This window comes from Oreochromis aureus, linkage group 9 (genome assembly GCF_013358895.1).
Source record: "Oreochromis aureus strain Israel breed Guangdong linkage group 9, ZZ_aureus, whole genome shotgun sequence".
Classification (NCBI taxonomy): Eukaryota; Metazoa; Chordata; class Actinopteri; order Cichliformes; family Cichlidae; genus Oreochromis; species Oreochromis aureus.
The window spans coordinates 20,089,167-20,114,235 of NC_052950.1; the positions used below are offsets into that span (position 1 = coordinate 20,089,167).

Consider the following 25,069-nt stretch of genomic DNA (forward strand, 5'->3'; position numbering starts at 1 on the left):
ACTAGATGCAAACAGTGAAATAGAGAACCTAAGCAGCACCTTTATTCTTTCTGTTGATGCCAGGTCCAGTGTGATATTCTCTTCTTGGCCTGCTCCATGCCAGGACTTGAAGGGATGTCTCAGGGGTCCATCATTCAGATGGTGAGGCAAACTGTTGCCCCTGGGCTTTAGAGGGGAGTACATATTCCCATTACCCCAGGCAAAAAGGTAAACTAAGCTCCCCTGTCACTACAAATAATGCAATGTATCAAGCACTGCTCAAAATCCCAAATGACTAACATCTTATTTTGCAGCTGCCAATACATTAACAGACCTCCACCAGGCTAGAGTGTGTCTTGTTTCCTGGCCAATTCTTCAGTATGTTCAATAACTGTCACATCACCTCAAATGCCCGTTATTATTTGGAACCTATCCGACTTTGAATTATTCATAAAAATCACATTGCTGCATGTTAAATGAGTAGCACAGCTTAAGCTTGTCATTTTGGTTCGTAAAATATGCTGAGGCAGAAAGAGCGTATTATGGCAAAGGAGGGAACTGAGGGAGGTCTGCATCCCCTCCTGTTTAATTAGCCAATCTGAAAACGCCGGTATCATCTGAGCTCCAGAAAACAGCATGCACACGTACACACTAATTAGGAGATTGGGGGTTTTCATATTTTTTCATAATTTGCCGGATGGTGACCTGATTGCTAATTTAGGTCTTAGAATGGCTACCGATAGGATTTCCTCCCGCTGCACAACTTTATCGGATGTAACAGTAGAGGTACGAGGGCTGTAGAGGCTAACAAAAAACAGGCATGGGACCCAGAGTGCCACCAACCTGGCTGATGGTGCTCATTGCTCTCATGTAGCTCTCGTTTCGGGAGCGGAATTTAGGCGAAGCCAGCAGCCCTGCTGGGTCCAAGCTGTCCAGACTCCTATTGATGGAAACCTCACTCACCGCCCGCAGATAGCTGTGACTCCGGATCTGCAGTTTGGGTGAGTGCTCTGTGGAAATCCTGCCATAAGGGAGGGAAAGAAAGAAAAAAGGAAGGGGTAAAAAACAAACAAAAAAAAGTCAATCTCTTGCTTTTCCTGTTTTATCAAGGTCAAAAAATGAGGATGATAAAGGCAGAAAAAGAGCAGAGGTAAAGAGGGGGAGATAACGCGATGAAAAGAATGCAAGAGAAGGCAATTTCAAGTACTTAGAAGTGTGTGAACCCAAAGATATGGATCAATCCACAATTGCTTCAGGACACACCATTATCTAATCAAACAGCATAGTTCTATTGAGAACCGCTCACAGTAGCTTAGGTAGTTTGTCCTTGAAGCTCCTTGTAAGCACTTTCTAAAACGCTTAATCATTAATCTTGTATATAAGGATATGAACGTCTGTCTCTGTATCCCTGTGAGGTATACTTAATTTAGAGACTGTGACATAAAAACACAGAAATATATTTGATATACATCCTGTATGAAAGGTATCAAAAGGTGTCTCATTAATTGTCACCTGCTTTCAGCCTGATTGCTTAGCATGCTTCACATCTATGTGCATGTGTGCATTTGCGCAAAAAAGGGTGCTTGCTGTTTAGGTTAAATAGCAATTGGATGCAAGCTAAACAACTAATTAATCACAGCAAATAAAACCTAAAAAGCAGACTCACTTCATTCTTGAGGAACATGGTGGTCTACTAAACCAAGTGAGGAAAGAATACATCACAGATTATATATAAATTCTAAAATTAACGGTGAGAGCCACAGGTCCAGCATCTTTTTGTAGCCTCTCTTATTCCACACACACATAAGAGCATCCGCATATAGATACTTTGCTTATACAACTCTTAGTCTCTGCCTTCATGTCAGGTCAGCTTTAATTATGCATTTCTGCCTTAAAATAGAGCGCGGTTACCACAGCAAAGCAAACTAGATTACTCATTCTTGGATGGAAGATTGGAAAGGCGAGGTGATGTGGAAGAACAGATAAACTACTGAGATAAGAATAAGTGTGCCGAATAGACAGTTATTAATTTTAAAACATGTCTCCATTTAGCCCAACTGTCTTCCTGGCTCTTTAATATTGAGAATAATATATTAGAAGCTACTCCACAGACACAGAAAAATTCATGAGTTAGTCATGCTGCCGCTTTGTTTGATCAACGCAATTGATCATTTTGAGGTCTTCCATCAATGTTTTCCAATAGTTCCACTGTATTTTTAAGGAAAATCAGTTTTTCCACCAGGTGACAGGAAAAGAGGAATCTGGTGTATCTGAATCACCAAATAATTTTTTGAGCCAAATGTCATGTTTTATTATATCCTTTGTGTTACTAAAGCTAAATGAATTTGATTGAGAAAACAAACTCAACACAGCTATATCATGCCTGGCAGTAACATATAGTGATAATGGGTGATCTCAGAACTGAACAGAAAACTCATAGACAGAGTCAATTAAACAGAAACTATCACGGACAACCAAGTCCATCCTTGGGATGTACCATCGACAGATAGAGGAACTGGCTGACATAAAGAAATCCTTCCAATAGCTAGAAAAGGCCAGGTTAAAAAACAGCACAAGCCCTGAGCACCAGATCCATAGAAGCAAGAATCTACTGAAACTGACAGAATCCAAGTTGCAGAGTGTATAAAAGCACCCACGAGACTATCCAACACATAGTAGCAGGATCTAAGATCCAAGCTGGGACAGCATAGACTAACAGGCCCAACCAAGAGGCTGGGATAGTGTACAGGAAAATATGCACATGGACTAGGAATCCCCAAGTCCTGATGGGAGATGTCACGAAAGGTGGTTGAGAACAACAGAGCTAAAGTCCTGTGGTACAGACAAGCAGTAGCTGCTAAATCAAACAGGCATAGTGCTGGTTTCCAAGGAGTAGAAGACCAGAGTTGTGATAGATGTGCTAGTCCCAGCAGACAGCAACAAGTACCAGGGACTGAAAAAACAACTGGAGCAGATGTGTAAGTCCAAAGTGATTCCAGTGGTAACAGGTGCATTAGGAGCTGTGACCAGAAAGCTGGCAGATTCCAGGCACAACATCAGAGGTCTCTGTTCGGAAGAGGAAGTAGCTGATAAAGAAATCCTACCAATGGCTGGTCAAAGCTGGACTGAAAGACAGCACAGAGGCACTAATCGTGGCTGTGGGGGCTATGGCCCCTAAGGCAATCCAACACGTAACAGCAGGGTGCAAGATAGTGGCAGGCAGGGCATACATCTGTGCTGAGTATGCCCTTTATCCTTAGGTCAAAATAGGATGCGTATAGTGGTCCCTGTGGTAATCCGAGCACTTGTGTGACCCCCAAACTGGGCGAGTGGCTCCAGGAGATCCCAGGAATGACATCAGAGATCTCTTTCCAGAACAGTACACAGTACACAGCAAAGATACTGTGCAGGACCCTCAAGGTTCCAGGTCATTTGAATGATTGCTCCATATGATGCATGATAGACTTTTTCAGAGATATTCGAATAACTATCAAATTAAACAACCCATGCACTCCACATGAACACCTTCTGATACTGCCACCACTATCAGAACTCCAACTTTCAAATCAATCAGTTTCCTGATCAAGCATTATGGTGGTTATTTGATTAGTTTTAGATATTTTTAAGGAAAAGAAAAAGTCTAAACTTTGGCAATGTTTAAAAGATCATAGTCTTTAGTTTACAGGAGATAAACAACAATCTCCCATGTTACAGTCAGGCGATTTAATCTTCAAGACCAACATACACAACCTCTGTTGCTTCTGAAGAGACGTGACTTTTCAGGCTTTAAATTTTGCTCTTTCCCAAAATTTCCGACCAGTCAGTGTAATTCATGGTCACAGTGAAAATGTGACAAAACAATTCAATAAATGTTACACAGAGTAAATATAAAGTTTGTACTCCTGTCTATGTTCCACTGTACCTATACTTCCCCATGCAGCACTGCCTACAGTACTGCAATGGTTCACTTGATTATAGAATTGAAACGGTACATATTCTAAAACCAAGAAAGAGAAACTGGTGTGACTCATTCATATCAGCCACCTTGTGTCTGTGGCTGTGGGTGATTCACAGAGGAATCAAGTCAAGGAAGAATCTACCCACATCATTTTTCTATCCACATCTCCTCTTGATTTCCCTGTGGGGCTGATTATAGAACCAATGATGTCTATTGTGGCCACTTAAATTGCAGACCCAGCCAGTAATCAGGACCAGTTAAGGATCGGGGGGAGTTCAGCATATTGCAAGGTGTTCCACTATGAAACAAGTGACATAAATGAAGACATTACGTCAGGAATCTGTCTGTCGTCTGCGATTTCCTCCACATTTCTCGTTCTTTTCTCATAATTCTACATAATTCTTCTTTTCTGTTTTTTATCTTCACATCATGTCTTTTTTTGTGTTTGCTTCAAATGTTTTTTTCCCCCCAACCAGTTCCCCCTGCCTCTCCGTGTGACAAGATTTCTCAGTCTAACTGCTTTTACCTTCTCCGCTTTCATCCTTCCCTTGCTTTCCCCTCTTAGTATATCTAAATAAAGAGCCTAAACACAGTGGTTGGAGGGATGGAAGGGTGTGTCTTAGAGATCCACAGTAAACATGATAAAATCTAGGCCACAAATAAATGTTTATGGCAAAAAGAAAGCTTGGAGTTTGTGAGTGAGCGAAACAAGAAAGGATGTAATTTTCTCCTGAGCTTGTTGTTGTCTGTCAGAAATAATCCCAACCATTCATATACACTCTTTATCTGCATGCCTTGTGTTTTAATAAAGGAGGAGGTTGCAATTGGACGAGAATTAGCAAATTTCACAACTTCTTAGGAGCAATTCCCAGCTAGTCAAGAACACAATGGTCACAGAATGAGCTCTAAAACATATGGAACAACAAAGCTGATTATTAAATCATTGCGGAGTGTAACAGACTTGTGCCAGCTCCCAAAAGCACCATGTGAAAGCAAGATGTCAGCTGCTCCCGCCTCATTCTCTATCTCCAATGTGCAGCACTGCAGTTTGGTTTGTTCCACTGGGTTCCATCAGATGATGATGGCGTTCCCGGGGCCAAATTCAAGTCATTAGTGGGCCCCAAGCTGTGCCACTTGCACTTACGTAAGGGTGTGTGTGTGTGTGTGTGTGTGTGTGTGTGTGTGTGTGTGTGTGTGTGTGTGTGTGTGTGTGTGTGTGTGTGTGTGTGTGTGTGTGTGTGTGTGTGTGTGAAACCAGTAACAATGACGGAGCACCCACTGGTGTTCTTCTCATCTCTGTATATTACACAGCTAATCAGTCACAGCCTCGTGCAGCGCCATCAGACTGTCCTCAGTTCTTTAACTGTTTCAGTGCAGTATGACGTAAGATATCTCCAATGGTCAGATCATGTGTTGTTATACAGAGTGGTAGTATAAAGAAAGGACACCCTCAAATGATCAACAACAAAAATGACATCCTTTCATTATTTATTTCATAAAAACTAAAGTGATAATACAGAAACAGTGTGTGAAAAGCCAAGCACAAACCTTCTATTGGAATTAAGAGGGTAAGCATCAGCCACGTGTTGCTAATCAAATGCACTTTAACTGATTGTCAGCAAGTGTGAGCACCTCCATAAAAGCACAAGTTTTGGCATCTTGTCTGGGGCATTCAGGTGTGTTAGCACACTGTCAAGGAGGCAAGACATCAGTCGTGAGCTTACAGAAGCAATAGTTGCTGCCCATCAGTCTGGAAAGGGTTATAAGGCCATTTCCAAACAATTTAAAGTCCATTACTCTACAGTAAGAAAGATTCAAGACAGTTGCCAATCTTCTGAGGAGTGGAAATTCACCCAGAGCTCAGGCCGTGCAAAGAACAGAGAAACTAAAAAAAGCCTCAGACGCTACAGGCCTCAGTTAGCATGTTAAATCTTAAAGTTAGTACAATTGGAAAAAGACTGAAGTATGGCTTGTTTGGAAGGGTTACCAGAAAAAAGAACAAGGCAGACTAGCTTACATTTGCATCTTAACTAACCACAAAATGTCGGGTACAATGTTATTTGGGCAGACAAGACCAAAAGATATTAAGCCATAATGCTCACAGCATCTCAGCACAAACACCTCATAGCAGCTATGAAGTGCGGTGGTAGAGTAGGTGATGATCTGGGCTTGCTTTAAAACCACAGGAATGTGCACCAACTGCGCTGACAACAAACGTCTTTGGATACCAAAATCCAAAATATCAAATATGTCAAAGGTGAGGCCGACAGCTGTCCAACAGCTAAAGCTTGGCCAAAAATGCATCATGCAACAGGACAATGATCAGAAGCACATCAGCAAATCTACAACAGAATGGCAGAAAAAGAAAATATTCAAAGTTTAGACCTCTAACTGAAATATTGTGATGGGATTTTAAGTGCTAAATCCAATTGTAAAGCCACAAAGCTCCATGAAGTGAAGCAATGTTAGAATAATAGAAGAGACTGATAGTCACGCAGAAAGTCATTACCTCAACTTACTCCAAGTTATTGCTGCGAAAGACTACAAGCAATTGAGGTGCACTTAGTTTTTCACAGGACTTTATTTTGGTTTAGTTTTCATTAAATAATGAATTATGTGTAACGTGATTTATTGTTCATCTGCGGTCACATTCATCTAATTTAAAGACCTGTTAATGATTAGATTTTTTTTAATGATGAAATGACATTTAAAACCTTAGACTGACAGACTGACTGTACATAAGAGGGCAATGGATTAAAAAGGCAATTTCTGGTATATTACAACTCAGGTTTTTATATTTCCGGTCCTTAATTCCGTGATATTACAATAACTGGTACTCCCAGAAGTAACAGGGAACAGGATGACATTGCTACAGTGGAGCTGGGGAAGCAAAAAACACGAGCTGTCAGAGACAATCAGACAGGTTGTAAATAAGCCAACAGATAACCTACAACACTGCACTTGGAGGAAAAATTAAAGCGACTACACTAAAGTTGCAGATTGAACTCCCACACTGCAGAGCAAATCTGTGTATGCGTGTTTACAATTATGGTAAGAAGGGTTGGACAGCAAAATGTAATTGATGACCTCCCACCATGCTTCTTTACCATGAACATTAGCACAGTGTTTTAATATTATAGGAATGCTGGCCAAAACTACAAAAGTGGGATGAAATCAAAATGCAATTTCAATCAATTTGAAGTTCCAAAAATTGAATGTTCCACTTGTTTACAAAGAGATTAAGTTCTGCCATTGGGCTTGACAGTGTGGACTAGATAAAATATAAATAAATAAAAATCTTGATGGACTCTGTTACTGCTGAATACTTTATAAACTCATGCTGTGAAAAATAGACTGCAGAGCAGAGAATGCCCTATATAACAAGAAACAACAGCTTGAAACTCTTCAAATAATGAAGCTCAGCTTTTAACCTCAGATCATTCGAAAAGAATTGCTTCAAAAGAGAGGCAGAGAGAAATAGCTCATGATGTTCTCAACTCACAATGCATTTCTGAATAACACAGCACTTACTTCTTTAAAGAGATTTCAGTAGGTGAGCTGGCATTGTGGATTTTAAATTAGGGCTCAGTCGCTCTCAGTTCAGTGTGTTTGTGTATTTGTATGCCAGCTATGAAAATAGAGGCATGTCTTTATTGTTGTAAACACAGAAAAGGTAATTAATCTGTGATCACCAAGAGCCAGGAACTTACACATAAGCCAAACTGCTGCTGGGAGTACGCTGACTAACACTGACTGCCTCCATCTCAGTTGTTTGTTGACTTTTCTCTTTGACTCTCATTCCCTTCATCTCTCCAGTCTGCTTCACTGACACTGTGTAGAGTGACTCCAGGCTTTCGGCACACTTAACACATTTTATTCAGAGGCATATGCTCATTTATAATACAGAGGTAGATCTAAAGTTATACTACGCACAAACAGGGAAAAAATGATTAGTCTATTAGGGCTCAAACCCAGGACAGAAATGTAATCAAGATTTTTTCCCACAGATTAACAACAAACAGTCAAAACACAAAACCACTCACAGCTGCTGCTTCAGATGAGCCAATTTTATTTTTTTAAATCTTTTGCATGCTACGTTAAAGAAAGGGCAACTCTGTGTTCTTGTGTAAACAGCTTTAGTTTACGCCTGGCATTTTTCTTACCTTTCAGATTTATTTAATTAAGAAAAATCCAAATCTTTACAACGAGTAATTTCAAGTAATAATTTGCACCCTGGTACACACTCACTTGAGCGTAGTCATCTCTGTGAGAGACGGCTGCGTGGCCTTCAGGTAGCTGGCTCGTCGTGCCTGGACCTTGGGTGAGGGTTTGGGGCTGCAGTCCGAGTCGCCGCTGTCCTCCTCAGCCATGGCCTTGATATAGCTGCCACTGCGCATCCGCCGGCATGGAATCTCGTCATCTTTCCCCAGCGGAGAGAAATTGCTCCACTCATCCTGAGGCACCTGTAGAGACGAGGTAAGATTAGGTAAAGAGGTATTGTACACATGTCACCCTCTGCACTTCAGAGCCCCTGCAGACATACCTACACATGAATCGCGAGCAGACTCAAAAAAACAAAAACCCCCCCAAAACCCAATATTTTCTCAGTTGTCTACACTGAACTTTATACCTGAAAAGATTCAGCAGTAACAGCATCAATGCAAAGTCTGCCTTGATCATACCATAAGCCTGCCAGTGCCAGTTGCCTTCTTTTGTCTGTCCTGTGATGCATGCTGCATATCAAATGCAGGGAATTAATTGTTTTGACAAAATGTTGCAGTACCTCGGCTTCTGCGTGCACTCCTGCCTTTTCACAGACACTAATGAAGGTAAAAATAAAAGGAGGTAAAGCTATCTTCTAGCCCTAATCTAAAAGAGAGGGAGTCAAAGACAGCAGACATGGAGAGAGAGAGGGTGGGGGAAACAAAGGGGGTTTTGTTCAACAGAACCACTGCAGTCCTAACGTGAGTGGCTGTTAGGGCACCAGCTCTGAAGAGAAAGAAATGAGATACAGAGCGAGAAAAAAAGTTCACAAGGATCATTCAACAGACTCGTGTGTAGCTAGGAAACCAAGCTGACCTTGATGTCAGGGGTAACTACAGACTGTGTTAACGTCTCAGCAACAGTGGGGTGGATGGGGATGTCAAAAGTGAATTATTCTAAGACAGAGTGAAAAAGATTAATTGAAATTTAAAAAAGGCTTTTAATTTTGCTTTAATCAGCTTTTTGATGGAGCATAAGAGTATGGAGGATGGTGTAGGCAGCTCCCTCTGGGTCGGAAAAAGGACACCAACTCTGAAGTGGCAAAACTGCAGTTCTTCTAACGGCCACTTGGGGCTGGCTCCAAAAGCGAGTCATCGTCAACTCTTAAACGAACAGCATACTCAAAAAACTGTTTATGGTCTCTGTAGCCAATGTTCCTCTTTACAACAGATGAGGTAAGGATGACTTTTTATAACTCACCCTTTTGGATTTGGTCTTCTGAGCATTTTTAATGCAGTTACTGGAAGATTTATTGCATGCTATGAGGTAGAGCCCATCCCAGAAGTTTGTTTACTCAAATTCTTTTTACTGCTATTAACTAATTAGCAGACTGCAATTCATGACTCCTGCCTGATAACTAGGTGTGCTAGTGTTAGACGTTAACTTACTACCCTATCAGCCAAAACTTCAGAAACCAGTTGGTGACATCATCCCCATTTTAATATGCAGTCTGTGGATGTAACCTCTGAATGTTTCATGAAAAGGGTCAATTAAGTGAGTGTGTGAACATCAAACACCGGATTACAAAATCCCATCCCACTAGGTGATGCAAATAGCATGCCTTTTTGTTTTAAGGTTTTAAGCATTCAAAAAGTGTCTGGAGACTAACTTGTCAGGCTGCTCTCCTTGAAAGCCACTTTTCCCTTCCGTCTCTCTCTCTGGAGAAAAAGCAATGGCTCTTTTAGGCTAGAAGAATTGTTGCCACACTGCAGTGACAACATCCTTCCTTGATCTGCTCACTCCGTTTTTCAGGATGTTAAAATGCATGGCCATACAGAACTTTGTCTTTTATGTTTCCCTACTCTCGCATTCTGCCTTTTACTTTCTCCATTCATGCACTCTTCTGTTGCCCTTATTTGCACCCCCCCCCCAAAAAAACGCACACACATAGTGCACACACATACACATGCTTTTGTCTATTCTCTCTGGCTTGTCTTTCCATTTCTTTCCTTGGGCCTAAATTTGCAGCTCAGCTCAATGCATGAAAATGCATGAAATCTGAAACACTTATCTTTTCCCAGAAAAGTGAAGCATGATTGGTTCCCTGTGTGCATGTGTCCCTGTGTATTTTTGAGTGTGTGTGACCACCATGCTTAGGAAGTAGAGTGGTTTTCTCTTCATTCTTTGTCTGCTAACCTCTGATCTCATAGTAGCACCACACTTTTTCTTTGTAAATAGGATATATTCAGACATTTAGAACCATATACCCACCAATCCTGCTATGACCAATGCAATTATAATGCTGACAGCTGTACTAATGTAGTTCCATGCTGCAAGGTGCCATTAATGCTCCACAAACAGACTAGATTTGTGTTTCATGTCTTCCTTTACCAGCAGTTTTATACTGTAAAATGTAACACTTTATAATACATTTGCAACTAAGGGCGTAATTCTCCTGTAATTACATGGAATTTCAGTGTATTCTTTTTTCATTTACAATGTAATTAGATTTACATGCAATTACTTTAAGGTAGTTGCACTAAAATACAAGTCAGGTTTTTACACTGAACAAAGAAATAATTATATTGAAAGTAAATGTAAGTTGTGTGTATGTAATTTTAATTACTTCACAAATTCCTGGTAATTTAGTGGAAAAACAAATAATATTTTCTGAGCTTACAATGTAAGTACACTGTATTATGGAGTGTTTTACTGGAAAGGAGACACATATTATTATGTAAGTAATCTTAAGTACAACATAAGTTAAAAAGGATGATTAAATAATAAAAAATGCATCAACATAATGAAGATTAATTAACGATGTAGCAAAATAAAGCTGTAAAAAGGCTAAATTAATCCACTTAATAATAAGGCCCATGCACCTTGAAAAGTACAGCGTATTTACGATGGGAAAATATTCTTAGTTTTTCTGCGAAGTTACCAGGAAATTATGCAATACTTAAGTAATTGTAACTGCATAAGTTATTACAAGTACTTGAGTTTACTTAAATTTACTTACATACTTAAATTTTGCTTCCTGTAAAAATCTGAGTTGTTACAGCTTTATTCTAAATTACCTGCCTTTAAGAATTTGTATTTCAATATAATTACATCATAATTTCAAATAAAATATGCTGAAATTCCATTGAATTACAGGGGAATTAAGCCCTTAAACCCCAGCCATATAATTATAAATATTGTAAATATTTCAGTGCATTCAACAACCAGAGAGGATTAGATGGCATGTGATGAGTCTGAAAAATGTTTATGATTATATCAAGAATAAATTCAACAAGAGATCAAAGCTCAGGGGACTGAGATGAACGAGTCTGGGTCGCTGCGACCCTGATTAGTCTTTTTCCATCTCTCTCTCTCTAAATCACAATGACGCATGGAAGCAAACAAATGCAGATTTTGTGCAGAAAAACAGAAACATGGAGGAGCGGCTCACACCAGATGATGCATGAAGCTTGACACATTAGAGGTGGGGCTGTTGTTAACAGTCCTACCTGAAGGAAGTGGCAAGTGCGTCCCTGCTCGGCTTTCACCAGAGCTTTATCTAGGTTGACTGAGGCCTTCTGGTAGACTTCTCTTGCTCTGCTCACCGTCAGAGTAGAAGACCACGAGCTCTTCTTCAGCTGAACTTGGCCATCGAGCGCACTCATCAGCGGCAGCCCTCCACCGCTGCCCCCCGAACACGTCGAGCACTTCACATCGTTGTTGCTGCGTGACGTCTTGAGAGACTGGGCGCTGATAGTGTTATAGGACTCCATGAAGTACTGCGACTGGGATTTTTCTGGATGACGCCCCATAGTCATGACCCCAGAGGGCAGGCCTCCACTGCTGCCCCCATGTTGATGATGGTAGAGGCACACCTCCCGGTCAAGCGTGTCATCTGAGCTCCAGTAGCCTGAGATGGCAGAGCGCATCTTAGGCTCCGACTTGGAGCGGTCTTTGCTCTTACTGCGCTTGCTGTGCTTTAAGGTGCCAGAGGATGATGGTGGATCGTCAGGACTGGATTTGCTGCCATTCATCCTCCCACTTCCTCCTCCACCAGACCCTGAGGGCCCCTCCAGGGAGTGTGACTTGGTGAAAAGCTTCTGGACAGAATGAACGAGGTGGCGGATTCGACCGGGGCTGTCACTGCGTTGGTGCTCTACAGCAGTGCGCTTATACTGCAGTGTGTGGTAACCCTCACGCCGTAATGGTGCCTGGCTCTCAAACTGCTCTAGCAGGTTAGAGGGGATGCGATTGTTGTTTCCTCCTCCACCTCCCTTACTGCTCGGTCCAGTGTAAGGCACCACAGCACCACACTCCTCCTTCAGCTCATGGTGGGAGCTGTAATGTCTGCGAGGGAAAGTGCAGCTGGCCAGATCAGGATAGGTACTGCACTCAGACTGGAAGGAGTTCCTTTGGGTATAGCAAGGGTGGTCAGCAGGATGAGATTCCCCAGAGTTTAGGAAGTAGGACCGACGATCTGAATGTCCCAGGGTCATCGAGTCATAAGAAGGGTCGCAGGTCACTGTGTGATGGTGACTGCGACTGCTGGACAGACCTTTCATTGTCATCGTGGCCAGGTCTTCAACTGCTGCCGCAGGAAGTCTGCAAAGGCCCAGAAACTAGCTCTGCAAAGAAATACACAGCCATGGGAAAAAACAGACAAACAAACAAGAACAGAGAGAGACAGAAAACAGAATTATAAATATCTTCTTGTTGCATACACTTAAAAGCACAATTTAATGTTTTCATCTGATTTTATTTGAGTAAGATGGTTTTTGGCAGTCCTTCACAGTTGAGAAAATCTGATGTTGACAGGCCTTGGACCTATTCTTGCCTCAAAGTCTTTGATTTTTGCCCTTCAAAACTTCAAAAGGAGGATTTCTAAATATAGCAGCCATTTGGCATGTTGTCCCAGACACCCAGATCTGTCCTCAAGCCTCTTCCTCCATTTCTCTGTTTGGTCTACTACATTTCAGTGAACAAAAAAAAAAATGACAGTGAATCAAGGAAACAGAGAGAACTAAAGCAAGAAAAAGCAGCAAGAAGAGATCAAATCTATTTCAAGTGTGTGCTAAATTTGTTCAAGGCTACTGTAAAATGAAACTTCAATGGAAGTCAAAGATACAAGAAATTAGGGATGGGATTGCAGCGACTTTACCACAACTGTCCCCTGTCTCACAAATTTAATCCAGTGCTTTCATGTTTGGAGCACTAAAACAAAAAGAAAACATATCTATTTTTGCTTTACAGCTTACCTGCTCGCTGAGTAAATATGCACATCCCCACACCCACAAATACAATCAGTGATCACACATCCCCTCTATACCTCTAGTTCTTCTAGGGGGAAACCAATTGGCCAGTAAAACCCAGCTGACAGCTTCTGGGCTGGTTGAGGCGACTGCAATAAACGGCCTTGCCCTTACAGGGTGACTAGAAAAGAGCGGCATACATCAGCACCCTTAAACTGCCTTCTTTACCCATGTGGGGCTGTGGCTGGCTGGTCGGTGAACCCACACTGTTTCCAGTGGACTGGAGGTATAGCTAACAAGACAATAATCGGAGCCCACGCACCTCAGGGTAGCACAGCGACAACAGTGAGGCTTAGCCTCAGCAGGCAATTCATTACACTGATTTACAATGCAGTACCAAAGGCCACTAAGGTATATTTTATTTAAAAAAAAAAAAAATGGAAAAAAAGGGTTGGGAGTTAGGGCGGGAGAAACGAACATAGGACAAAATGATGGAGGCCGAGCAGCAGAATTAAATATCGTGGCAAGCGTTTACTTCACTTGAGGACATGGTGTTGGGTGCATGTGAGGTGCAGATATGTGCATGGCTGTACTGTTTAGAGATTTATTATTTTCTTTGACTGTAAACTAGGTGCTACATTAATTGAAAAACTGGGGGAATAATTCATGCAATTTCCTTGTCTCCGCTAAACCAGAGGATTAAATCATTCAGGGAGAGAATTAAGCAAATAGATTTCTCTTATTGTATGAGTGAAAATGGAAAATCCACAGCGGTCAGTCCCCACCCCCACCCACCATCCGCAACACACTCACAAGAGTGAATTCACATGCAGCACCCACTGCATACAACAAAGACATGCACAGTGTCCACTTCTTGCAGAGCACTTAAAAAGTGGGCTGTGTCCAACTAAAGGTATTCATTGCAGTTGACAGAGATCTCTTCTGTTGGCCACTGAAGCACAGAATGTGACCTAAATAAAAGGCCCTCGCGGTGATCCACAGCAGCGTGTTTGTGGCACAGCTGTCTGCAGAGCTGCGCTAAAGCTGAAAAGCTGAAGTTGGGTCATGTTGGCTATCTGCCTGCTAGCAACAAATACCCATGCACACAAACACACACACATACATGTTAACCCGACAGACTGCATATACATGCAGAATTTTGATGCTGCTCGCTCGTAAAGAGCAGTTTATCAACAACACAAAGAGGATCTGGTTGTAACGAGTTTGTCAGGTATGGCCTTCAGTTATATGCGCTCATAGACACCTGTGGTTATGTATTATGCTGTATGTCCACTGGAGGTGACTGACCCAGTTATGTCTACCTGTCTGGGTAGCCAACTACAATTTTGTGTGCCAAAACCCCCCAAAAAACAAAAACAAAAACAAACATGCTGAAGAAAGTAATAAAATTTTCAGTTAAATACTGAAGTAGTGATTTTTGTAGCAGATTTAACTGATAATCTTTGATTTTATTAAATACAGTTAGCTAGCTAATGGAGCAAATCAACTTCAGGAGTTAACTGTAGTGTCAACTGAACCGTGGAGTAGGGGTCTTTATGGCCACATGGTTTCATTGCAAATGTAGCTTATCTTTTATTTTTGCACACACTAAAAGACGGGAGTCACCAAAGTGCAAGCTCCTTCATCACTCCTCACAGTGTGGAAATATTATATAGCAGATGTTCTATTGCTCTAATTACAGGACCAGTAATCATCAATATGTAAAGAAAAAGCTTGATGAAGGCTTAGCTACGAGTGTAGAGTTGCTGCTTTGGGTCTTCCAGTGAGAACAGGTGCTTAAAATCATGGCGTCCACAGCTTGAAAAGCAAGAAGCAAACAAAAGAACATCAAGAAATTTGAGAGAATTTGTTCCTTCTACTTTGTGTAAACAGCCTCTAAAAACCACTGAGAGTTCATTACATTTAAAGTGATTGCTGAACAGCAAGGTGTGCAAACAAAATGCAGGAGTAGATAAAACAAGCCAGGCTATGAATGTTAATGCTCATTAACACCTGTGCTGCATCAGCACAGCGGGAAAAAAATCTATTTGGATGCCAGCTTTCTTTGGGGTTAGATGAGATGAATGTAAAATAGATTTTTCCTCATCATCTAACAGCGTAAGCAGGCAAGGACGCAGCGTCACAGTGGCAAAATCTACTCTTAATTTTCTTCTACCTCACCATTAGTGAGTCACACTTAAACAAAAAAAAAAAGTGGCATGGAAATGCAAAGCAGCACTGACTTACAGCACACCATCTTAAGAAGTGTTGGAATCAATAAGCATTAGAGTGAGAAGACTACTGCAGCTTCTGCTGGTGAAAAAATACCAAGCCGCTGTACAGACAGCAGACAGTCTATCTTCCTCAATCAACACTGAAAACTAGTTGCTGGATGGAGCTCGGGGCTTAGAGAGCCTCCATGAAGCCTTTAGAGGCTGCAAGGCTACAGAAAGTCTTCACTTCCCTCTTGAGCCTGGGTAATGCTGTCTCCAAAGAAAAAAAGAACATTACCAATCTCCTCTCCACAGGAGATCAAATCACCACAGCAAATCTGGCTCATACGTGTGTGTTTGTGTGTGTGCGCGTGTATGTGTCTGTTTCTAATCAAAAGAAAGAGTTCAGCGCTTTACCTCCAGTTTCCAGGTCAAGTAAGGTTCTCCTTTCATCGTGCAAATGTTTGCAGTTAGGCATACTGCATAATATTACTGACCAGACAGGATGTAAAGGTGAAGATGCTATAGAGACAAACATATATTTTTTATTGCTTTCGATGTGTAAGACATAAAAGGGCAATAAGTCTTTACCCATGTGATTTTCTACCGCAATGTATGTCTTTGTAGGTTCTCAGTCATCCAGGTCATGGTAATCTAAGGAGCTTGGAAAGAAAAGCAATGGGACTTTAAGTTTCTTGAAGAGGCTTCACTCTCATCCAAGAAGCTTCATCAGTTCTAAGACCAAATGGTGGAGAGACCCAGGTATTTAAGCCCTAGTAGGAGTTGTCCCTTAAGACGATGGTTGACCCACTATTGATTATGTGACTCATTACATGAGGCAACGTGTGAAACAGTGTAACGCTGACCCTAGATGTGTCAGCTGATCCCAATTACTGCAGTGTACATGCTACTCAAAAAGACAAATATTCACTCCCACATGCCAAATGATTCAGCATTCAATATGTTTATGACAACATAGGCAAATAAGATTTTCTTGACATTTCAAATATGACATGTTTGTCTCCCAATACTTTGATTACCTGCATCCATACTTGCATATTGCAAAGGTGAGGTGATACTGTACACTGTGCTCTGCATTTTCATAAAAATTTGAATGCAAAGTTCGCATTTGTTTTGGTTTAATGGGCCATCCTGCTCTGCTCTGTTTTCAGGTCAGTATTCGTGCACGTATGACCTGGTGTGCCTACATATGAAGCCATGCTAATAGCTTTGGTTTCATTTTCTCTGGTTTTAAAATCTGCTTCTGAGCTCTGAGACTTGTGCTGCCACTGCACTTCACCAGCAGGGAAAAGACTGTGGTGCCTCTAGAGATGACATTTGAAAAGCTTAACTTTAATGTCAAGCAATTTAAAATAAATTGTCTCTCTGTAAATAAAGCTCTGGTTAATTTGAACGATCCATAGATCTTGCTGGAGTTTTTAAACCGAAACATAACATACATTTTCTTATGGCTTTTCTTACCCGAGAAGGTGGTGCGGGTCAGTCATGCTCACACCTAAGGCCAATTTAGAATCAGCAGTTAATGTAGAAGTCAACATAACCTGCAGGTTTGAACCTAATAAATTGCCTTTAACACCTCAGCAATAAAATCCTGAGAGTAGCTGATATCCAATAACTATGAGTAACTAAGTATCCAGTATAGTTTGTTTTTGTGAAGTAAGCCATTAAACAGCATAAAAAGACTACTGAGGATCATGGATAAACAATATAATTACAGTAATGCTTTTCTGAGTGAACAGATCAACAATGAAACCTAAAGTAAAATGCTGCCTGCAAAATATCGAGTATTTTAAAAAGTACTAAATTCTCTACCTTGCCTCAGACACAAATACATACAAGGTTTATTGAGAAACTCTGTCGAGCCACTTTAGCCACACACTAAACAAAACTCACCCACATTTTTAAATGTTCCTGAAAGACACCCATGAGAAAGCTGCAGCTGGCAGTGGAACAACAGTGACAGAGAGGATATTCTCATCCTGAATGTGTGAACAGTGTCTTAGAAAAAAACAAAATCCCACAGAGAACGATGTTGTAGAACATTTTTAAGACAGCCAGGGGCCAAAAAAAAAAAAAAAAAAAAAAAACCACCATTGAGGAAAATGGTATTTTTTTTCTGTGATTATGTAAAAGTGGCTTTTAGGAATGCCAGGAGAGGCTGGGTACCACTAACTTGAATGTCTTGCTGTTAAAATGGCTTTTAAATGATAGATGACTGTCTTGAATGACGGTCCTCACTGACTGCACCAAGACAACACTCTGAACAAAAGCTGCACATGATTGCTTCTGGTTTATGAGATAGATATTCTTCATTAAACGTATGTCTGCACAGCAATATCAGACATGATAGGAGTCACACAAAAAGGTAAAGTGACAGAAATAGCACTCTTTCAGCATGCCATCTCATTTCCAACCCAGAACACTTGATGTTACACCAAGAGATAAGGAGGCAGTATATCTTTACCATATAAATAAATGACAGCTTACGCAATGCGTTTCCACCGTAATTTGTGTTTGTTAGTGGGCTTTATTCAAAACACTTAGGAATGAAATATGTTGCTGGCATCTTATCAAAACATGTTAAATAACTTGACAAATAAACACATATTTAAGGCACAGCTTTAAAGCATTTTTTTCCTTTTGCTTAGCCAAACAGATTCTTTTACCTTCTGATCGAGGTAGTTTCACCTGACGCATAATAAGCGTGTTTCCTTTCACTGTATTGGCTGCATTATAAACCTGCATGCCGTCATGGATGGATTGATGTTTCTGGTTTCCACAAGACAGCTCCTTTGTCACAACCAAACTAATTAGGCTGACTGTCAGGGCTCCCTCTGACAAATGGAGTGACTGTGTTGAGTTATAGCTCAGGACCCATCAGAGACAAATTCCTCTGGTGATGAGGTCTATTTGATGAAGGTAAACAAATTAACGCATGCATTAACTTTAGAAAAAGCCTGGTGTTGTTGGTGTCAGGCAGAGCTGTCATTGCAGGATGTTCAAAGAAATTCAATAACACAAGCTAATGTACACAATGCCCCAACGGAGGCAACTACGCAAGCGATTCAGAGGTCATTTTAATGTTATGTCAGGGACTGTAGATTGTGCGAGGGCATTTCTGTGTAATTTTTTGATTTGCTCATTTATATTTAATTCAACATTTCTTCTATTTTTATTTTTGTGTCAGGTATAAATTAAAATGTTCAACTGGTGTTTTTACATGTTTTTTTTTTTCCAAAAACCTTATGTAAAATTCAGTTAAGGTACCATCAAACCTAAAAAATATTTGTTGAGATTTTGGAGGAACTTTAATGTTAATGGTAGTAAACTTTTCAAAGTTTAATCCTTGAATTTTTAACACTTTAAAGCCTGAACAACGTAATAGTTGCCAGAAATGTTTAATTTGTTGAGAATTATTTATGATTTATCTTTGGGTTATATGTGGGAAAAACTACACTTATACCGTGCAGCAGGGTGTTGTTCAACAGCTTTGTCCTGCAACTGTTACTCTCTTATTCTAAGCGAATTTCATCTGTTAAACATTATGAACAGAAACAACAAAAAGATATAATATAAAAATAGAAAAGTACTGTAAAGCTCCCATGCTGAATAGGATTCTTGACATTTCTTTTAAATAATGTATTCATTCAGGAAGCTTTTGGTCTTTAAAGAAAAGGGACTCGAGTAGCTCTGACACTGCTTTGCCTCCATAACGAAAGGCCATGACTCCGCTGAGATTGCAATTGTATGGCTTCAGGTTGAATCTATCATGGATATACTGTTAGAATAAAGGACAAAGATGCAGCTTCTATATGCCACTTTCTTTTTAAAGGGTACGTTTGCAGTCAGATATGACAAAATCAGTTTTATAAGGCATCATGTGATCTGTAAGGGTACTTCTTCAGCTTGCTATTTGTAATTTTAACAACCCCAATCTATTTTTTTGGGTACAGCTTTTTCTTTTTTTTTTAGATATCTACTATAAAATATCTTCTATGATGACTGTAGCGCATGTGTATATATGTAAATCTGTATGTACCCCATCTCCTCCTTAAGGGTGGGCCAATCTGAATGAAACTTGCACCAACACAGAGCAGATATTAACATCTTTATCTTTTAAAGCACGTGTTATAAAATCTATTTAAACGTGTTATAAATAGATTTATAATATAAATGACTTAAAATATAAATGATTTACTATTAAAGCAGCAGTTTAAGGTTAAATATTACTATGTATTATGTTTTTTAAATGTGTCTTTTACAATTAGAGGCAAAAAATTTAAGTTTATTTGGTGATTATCACTGGCTATACCAACATTATTGTATTCCACGTAAACATTAAACCCAAGGTTTTGCTTAAAAACTGAACAGATTTATGTTTAGCTTGCTAGATTATTCTTATATATATATATATATATATATATATATATATATATATTTTTCATTCATATATGAATTTTTTTAGTGTTTAGAAACAAACAACTTTTGTCATCTGTTTTTTGTGGTTTGATGAAGATATAAAGAAGAACAAGATCAATTAACAATACAACTCTGCGCCACACACGAGCACAGTGACAAAGTGCTGTGGGCCTGCCAAAAATCGCCCTGAGGGCAAGTTTTTCTAATCTTATATACGCAGTATATAAGCACAGTAAACCAACTGACTTATACACCAACAATGGTAATTTATGAAATACCCTACAGCAGTCCCCAACCTCAGGGCCTCGGAACCGGTCCGTGAGTCGTTTGGTACCGGGCCGCGAGAGTTGAGGCTCAGGTGTGAAAATGGTTTTCAGGGTTTTTATCGGTTTTCAGCGTTATTTTGTTATCGTTTTAATCGTTAACTCGGTTTTCCTGGGTCTTTTCACGTGTGTTATGAATAAATCTTCTTTTTTTCGGTACCGGCACTAGTTTTAATTTGTTGTATTTATCCGCGACACCTTATTGCCGGTCCGTGAAAATATTGTCGGGCATAAACCGGTCCGTGGCGCAAAAAAGGTTGGGGACCGCTGCCCTACAGGCTACATTACATCAGTGCAGCTGTCCTAAACAAAGCTGTCAGTAACACCAAAACTGCTGATGAAACATATCCCTGATAAATTAAAACTAGTTTAGTTTGGTAAAACAATATAGAATAGGCTATTAGGGTTTGGCCCAAAATCCTCAATGTAGACTAGAACATTAAACTTAATACAAAGCAACAACAGAGGTATACAAACAAGAAGAACTGATTATGGGGGGTATGTGTGTTGCCCAAAAGCAATTTTAGAGGATAATAAGGCTATAAGAATAAAAGGTCACTTTGACCTGTTCCAAATAATCCACCTTCACAAACCTTGATATTATATTAGTGTGACAAATTACTATTTTCTTTCTCCTCCCTTTCTCAATTCCTTTTTTTAATAAAGTTCAATAAAGCTATCCATAAAAAGCAGTCAAGGAAATTGGACAAGGGAGGACAGCATCGCCATGGAAACAAATGGATTTTCTGGAGGAAAACAATGTGTTTTCAGCTCAGCTAATGACAACTCATATGTACCAACCGCTTTGGGATCATACATGCGGACAGCAACAGGAGTCACCATTTCTTGTGCTTTATATCTTCATGTGTCCGCAAGGCATGCAGGGAAACTGTGAAAAATGTGTGAACCTCAGACTTATCATCTACATTTAGAGGGAAGAATTTCTGAGTGGTGACAAAAACAGTTCTGACCTATTTATTTTTGTTCCTGAAGAAACGTCTAATTTAACATGACGAATGAATAAAAACTCAAATTATTTCATTTTTGTTTATGATTTTGCACTACAATGACCAAAACACATTGTTTATTTATATATTTCTATGGCATGAAAAATGAAGCGCTTCAATCATTCTGCTTAATTTGCATTTTGCAACAATTCCTCTGTAAGTGGGACGCTGTAACATTCAAAAAGCTATTTCGAGCCTCCCAACGCACAAACTCATAAAGCAGAAGGTAAAAAGTATAGCCTGTGTTTGGATCTGCACATTTCTATCTGTGCTCACACAATAGTAATGTTTGTGCTTTTATCGTCTCTTAAGAGCTATGAAATCTGGGGCGCCTAATTCGGGACTACGTGGAAGTGGTGTAGTGATGACGGTGAAAGCTAAATCGAAACGTGGAGAGTCAGGATCTATGTGCATGTGCATCTGTGTGCATGTGCTACATAACTCTTTGTACCCTCATCCATCAACCGCATGCATGACCCACATGTGAAAAAGTTGCTAATGCTGCTGATGTTAATGTACGGCTTGCAACTCTTTCCTCCTTGTGGCATTTTTGCAGTGTTAATACACTTGTAGCCAAACGCTGCTTCATTGTTACGGCTAATTTAAGTGATGCAAGTGCTTCAGAGCAGCACATATAAACTGAAAAAGGGCATTTAAAAACAAGCATTAAATGGGTGGTATATTAGACCACCTTCTGATTTTTCTTCCTGTTATCCAACACTGTGATGCCGCATGGTGCGTGACTTCATTCATATTGTAAAAGCATTTGTGATGTGAAAAGGCATACAGACCCACATTCACTGCAGTAAAAATCAGGTTATGCGCATGCACTTTGCTTGTACAGTATGCACAGTATAGTCACTTGCTACTGTCAGGCAAGATTAGCATCACAGTATTGCCAGAGGCATGCACAGTGTCAGGTGACTTCGAGCAACTGACTCTACAGTTAATTACATGTCAGAAAACAAAGCTGGCATAAAGTGCACATAGCTATGTGTTAATATGCTTTTAGCTAATATAGTACTCTGAACTTTGCAAAAAACAAAACTAAAACATATGAGGCCTAATGCCAAACAATGCCATGTGATTTGCAAATATTGTAATTCTATAATGAAATGACTTGAACAGCTTAAAAGATCCTGAAAAAAGCCCCTGCAAAAGCATTAATTTTAACATCCGTTTCTGTTGGGTAGACACTTTCCATTAAGGGCTGGCAGCTGACTGAGGCCTTTTGATGAGATTACCTGTACACAGGAGTGCAGCAGTGCAACATGGGGAAAAGAATAACTTAGAAATATGTCACATATTAACTTGTTTTGTAAGCTCCAGTAGATTTTTCTTTGTGTAAAGGCTGTTATCAGCTGGCCTTTGTCACTACTCCAATATTCACTGCTCTTTGAGGACTTAGTCATCTGAATTCAACAATAAGCAGATGTTTCATGACTGCTAACCTTGATTTGACCTAGTAACAGTACCTAAGATGTAACCAATCCAACACAGGAATTCATCCCAATATTGCAAATGAGCCAGTTTATCCTGGATAAAACTGGCTAGTATTTTCATGCAATCTTTAAATAACACAAAATTAGTAAACTTCAATTTGTTTTGCAATAAGTTTAACAGAAATATAGTTCAACAACACACCAAATAGAGATCCAATGTCCACAATGTCTGATTTAAAAATTCCAAAATGGATTAGGACATTACATGTAGGTTTTAAATTTCCAGCCTATAAAATTTCCCTTCCTCTCCTTTCCCCTCTTTCTTACACACTGATGATTTTTATTTCACTGGGAAACAAAGCAGCTGTACATTTCCCTCACGCATTTTTTGTGACAACACACAAACAGTTGGTGCATTTGCTCTTTTTGTTGCTTCTGAAATTTCTTGCCACTTCAAAATATTAATACTTAATGTCAGCTCCTGTTCTGTAGCTAGGTAGATGCACAAGTACTGTGACTATAATTTTACATCTGCACAATGCAACGCATCACACTGAAAGTAAAAGGGATGTTGGGGCTGTAAGTGGGCCTTGGGATGTCATTATTTTCTTATTACTAAGCAAGTGTCTCCTTGCTGCCACTGGAAGCAAGGCCAGGATGCCGCACGTGAAAAGTTAACCCATTCAACACTAAAATGCATTAACCTGCCTATCAGATTCAATTGCTTACTAATTGAAGGTGTCAGAACGCTTCTCTGAATCTTTTAGCCCCTCTTTAAGTCCTACTTGTGCAACACCTCTAAGACTATGAGAAAAAGCTTGGCAATTTGTGTCTCTCCCTTGCAGTGGGTGGCATGTCACATCCAGGACACGTCAACAGATGCTTGACAGATCTGGGAGTGTGATCCAACTGAGCAAGAGGGGAGGATGGGGGGTCTAACCCACTGCCTATTCGTATGAGTGGTGGTGGATGGAAATCCAATGTGTCACATACATGCACAAGGCAAGCAATCGTAAAAACAGATACTAGCCAGTGAATAAACATGCTGGACACACACTCACACAGAGGCTAGGAGGCATTCTTCCAGTTCTCCCTGCACACTGTGGAGATTTGATCCTCAACCAAACATGCTGCCTGCACAGAGAGCAGGTGTCAGACCGGGTGAGTACTGTGCACTGACAGGTAGCATGTGACCTCGCATCAAAACCTGGCGGCACGGAGAGGGCATGCAAATTCCCAACTAAATAGCATCCACAAGGCTCATGTCACCAAAAAAGCATCTCCTGCCAACTCAACCTTAGTCGAGACTCAGCAGCTGGCAGCTGCATAAGATAGTGGTCACCTTCATATGTCACTCTGTGCAGATGTTCAACAACATCTATGATCAATAACAAACTATTAAAACAGAACTGCACCGTTTTCCAGATGCACGATCTTATCCTCTTTGATAGAATTACTTGAGCCAATATCCTAAAAGCAGAATAACTCCCAGTTTAATACTTTGCGTGTTTTTTGTGCACGTAGGGCCATCTTAATCAATATTTCTGCATACGTAAACCTCCCTTCGCACGATTCAGGGATTTTTCAGGGTCACCTCTCTACTTGCTTCAATGAGATGCATTAAGCAATGTTCAGAATATTCTGCTCTACTCACAATGTTCTTTTCCATTAAAGAAAGTTTCAATACAAGTAAGTGACTTGCAAATTTTAAAAAGTTATCTACTACTGCTGCACTTGAGCCAAACTACAATATTTAGTTTCAAGCGTGAGGCTGAATACTCTCTATTTTCACAGATATCTGGACTACAGTATCATGGAAATCATATTACCTAATTATGCTTATTCACTGACTTTTTTCTTTCTTTCATTTTTACAATGAGCTAAGAACACATTTATACAAGTATTTCTTAAGTTGGTCCTTTACTGTCAAGGGTTTTTATTAGAAACAAAGCATTAAGTGTTGATAATGCTTTGCTGTTGAGTCTTTTATGAACAGCTAAATGAAGTGTGAAATGTGCAGTTCATTGAGCAAGTTAAATTAGCTTCCCATTTCATAAATTGCTTAGGTACCGACAGATAACAGCCTCCAACTTCCCGGTACTGTATACTGAGGTAACAAACAAACACATTAAACATCACTTACATTTCAGATGTTATCATGAGAGGAATCAGTTTTGCAGGAAAAAGTTTAAATATGTCTTATTGTGAACTACAAAAGTGAGATGTTCGAGCCAGTTTCTAGTTCTCTGTCTGAC

General features: G+C 40.1%; 1 protein-coding gene across 4 annotated transcripts in view; it reads right to left on the bottom strand.

Moving 5' to 3' along the window:
- The window catches only part of dlgap1b (discs, large (Drosophila) homolog-associated protein 1b), a 96,368-nt gene that overhangs the window by 34,579 nt on the left and 36,720 nt on the right, over positions 1-25,069 (bottom strand). For 3 of the 4 annotated variants that reach the window (XR_005614472.1, XM_031732524.2, XM_031732526.2), the window contains exons 3-6: positions 11,650-12,765; positions 8,186-8,400; positions 823-1,000; positions 40-165 (exon numbers count right to left, since the gene is read on the bottom strand). Coding sequence is in view for 3 of the 4 variants with exons in the window: in XM_031732524.2 (XP_031588384.1) it covers positions 40-165; positions 823-1,000; positions 8,186-8,400; positions 11,650-12,708 (1,578 nt within the window). In the remaining variant the exon portion in view is untranslated. The remainder of the gene's footprint in view (positions 1-39; positions 166-822; positions 1,001-8,185; positions 8,401-11,649; positions 12,766-25,069) is intronic. The other variant, XM_031732525.2, reaches the window with a different exon arrangement.